The 2,333-nt window shown below is 55.3% G+C and overlaps 1 protein-coding gene across 1 annotated transcript; it reads right to left on the reverse strand.

Annotated features, from left to right (window-relative positions):
- Nucleotides 1–838: 838 nt before the first annotated feature.
- Nucleotides 839–1,932, reverse strand: LOC104437010 (hypothetical protein). Its single transcript, XM_010049861.3, has one exon. The coding sequence runs from the start codon at nucleotides 1,810–1,812 to the stop codon at nucleotides 1,162–1,164; it is 651 nt and encodes a 216-aa protein (XP_010048163.2). The 5' UTR covers nucleotides 1,813–1,932; the 3' UTR covers nucleotides 839–1,161.
- Between the last annotated feature and the right edge of the window lie 401 nt (nucleotides 1,933–2,333).

Below are 2,333 nucleotides of genomic sequence, written 5' to 3' on the forward strand. Positions count from 1 at the left end.
GTCAACTTGTCAGGTCATTCGCACGAGGGCGTGCTGAGCTCATCATGTCTCTAGTCCAGCACGCAGCGTCCTTGTCCCGCTAGCTGGCTTCCACCACCGTCGACGACTTTATTTTATTTTCATTTCCCTTTCGATTAAATCTGACTAATTCTCGGAATTTTCAATTATATTTTTATTCGAGGTTTTTAAGGTCCAATCTCCACTACGGCCGCTCGGGTAATATTATTCCTTTTTCTTTTTCGATTTTTATTTCCCAAATGAATTATTTCGGTCCCAACAGTAAATTCTCGAGAACTCCCCCATTTTCCTTTCGATTAAATCTGACTAATTCTCGGAATTTTCAATTATATTTTTTATTCGAGATTTTTAAGGTCAAATCTCCACTACGGCCGCTCGGGTAAATATTATTCCTTTTTCTTTTTCGATTTTCCTTTCCAAAATGAATTATTTCGGTCCCAACAGTAATATCTCGAGAACTCCCGAACCTGTTTTTACCTGCAAGTTCTACAGATACTAAACGGAGAAAAAACAGACGTTAACCAGAAAAAAGATAAAAAAGAAACGGAATCAATCAACAAAGAGCAATAAAGGATAAAAGAATATACCTCACACCGAAAGCCACGCAACCACCACGAACGACGGCGACGTGAACGTAACGACGGTCGACGGGACGTTTCACGGGGGAACGACGACGGCGAACGGGGCCGACGAACGGAACGGATCACACGACGGCGATCCCCAAAACACTGCATAAGACGGCGAGAGGCCTAACGGGATTAGGGTTTTCGAGTTTCGAATCGGCGCGGATTTGATTAAGGAGTCGATTATACCAGTTCGATTAGGGGAATTTTTAGATCTGTCCAAATTGAATGTGTAAATTAATGTCCGAAAAAGAATTCTGATCTCCTTCTCAAAAGCCATCAAATTGGCTCAGCAGCACAGGGGGAGTCTATGTACACAAGAAGGTTCCGATCTTCGCAGCCCCGTCGCCAAATAACTCGCAGGGTCGATCCGGTCCTCCTGGTACAGCAAGAGGCTCCTCCGAGTTCAGCCGAGTTTGACCCGGTCCGCACCGCCCGATCCGATGCCTTCGGGAGCGGATTGGTCTCGCTCGCCCGCTCGCGGGCTGACAAACCTGTAAATATGAAAAAAATGCAGTTCCTATTTCGGATCTTCCGCCTTCGACATCACGGAGAGCCGGCTCGGCCTCGTCTCGAAAGCGCCGCGCCGCCGCAGGTGGTGCGACGACGGCCGGATCAGGGCCGTCAGGGATCTCCTCATCAGCTCGCCTTCCACGCCGCCGATCCTCACGATCGAGTTCGTCATCGCCGATCTCCTCATGTTGAGCCGATTCGACGGGAACGACGCCTGCTGACCGCCGCCGCCGCTGCCTCCGGCGACGGAGTTCTTATGCAAGCTACAGCGAAACGAACCTGGATGCGAGGTGGGGGAGCACATGCACGTCTTCTTCGCCGGGCCGCCCTGGCGCCTGATGACGTGCTGCCGGGGCGGGACGGCGATGGACCTGCCGGGGGACGTGGACCGGTCGATGGAGAACCGCACGGAGGGGGACATCTGGGACGACGACTTGAACAGGTTGACGCGCGTCGGGGAGGACGACCGGTGGTGGCTGAAGAACGACGAGGGCGGGGAGTAGAAGCTGGAGTTGGTGGAGGACGCGAAGGCCGACGCGGTGGCTGAGAGCGACGACTCCGCCGCCGCCGAGGCCGCCGGGGAGTAGTACCTTCCCGACGGGGAGAGGGATCGGAGCACCGGCCCGCTCCTGGATCTGGTCCTGGAAGAGGTCGCCATGGCCGCGCCGGAGAGAGAGACGGGAGAAGAGCTTGAGGCTAGAGAGAGAGAGAGAGAGCGAGCGAGGGTTTGGGTGGAGGTGGTGGAGCCGCCTTCTAGGGGGGGCGTTGGGTGTCTGGTTTGGCAAACCTAACGAGTCTCGAAGGCGCGATTTATAGATCGGGCCGGGAGTGGCAGGTCCCGTAAATTCGAGAAACTTCGTGGCGGGTTTCCTCTCCCCCAGCGGGGCGAACTCGGGTTAGGTTCCCGTGACCATGGTTAGTGGAGAGCGGTTAGGGTTTTTGGGCCTCTGGAAGATAGACCTGGATCTTTTTCGGGATTCCGATCCAACGGCCGGATCGAAAGGGACGACGTGGGGAGCGGCTACGTCCAACTGTCCCCGACGCCGCTCGGCCGCGCGGAGGGGCCGCCACGTGGAGGGGAGGGGGAGTGGGGGTCACGCGATTCGTGGTTGTCGGGATGTCGACGGCCGTAGATACGAGGAAGGCAAAGCGGCTGGAGTTACGTGGTTTGCCCAGCCC

The sequence above is a fragment of the Eucalyptus grandis genome, chromosome 3, assembly GCF_016545825.1.
Source record: "Eucalyptus grandis isolate ANBG69807.140 chromosome 3, ASM1654582v1, whole genome shotgun sequence".
Taxonomy (NCBI): domain Eukaryota; kingdom Viridiplantae; phylum Streptophyta; class Magnoliopsida; order Myrtales; family Myrtaceae; genus Eucalyptus; species Eucalyptus grandis.

Bases quoted from the DNA above. Each gene is read 5' to 3' on its own strand.
- LOC104437010 (XM_010049861.3), bottom strand. From the start codon at position 1,812: ATGGCGACCTCTTCCAGGACCAGATCCAGGAGCGGGCCGGTGCTCCGA.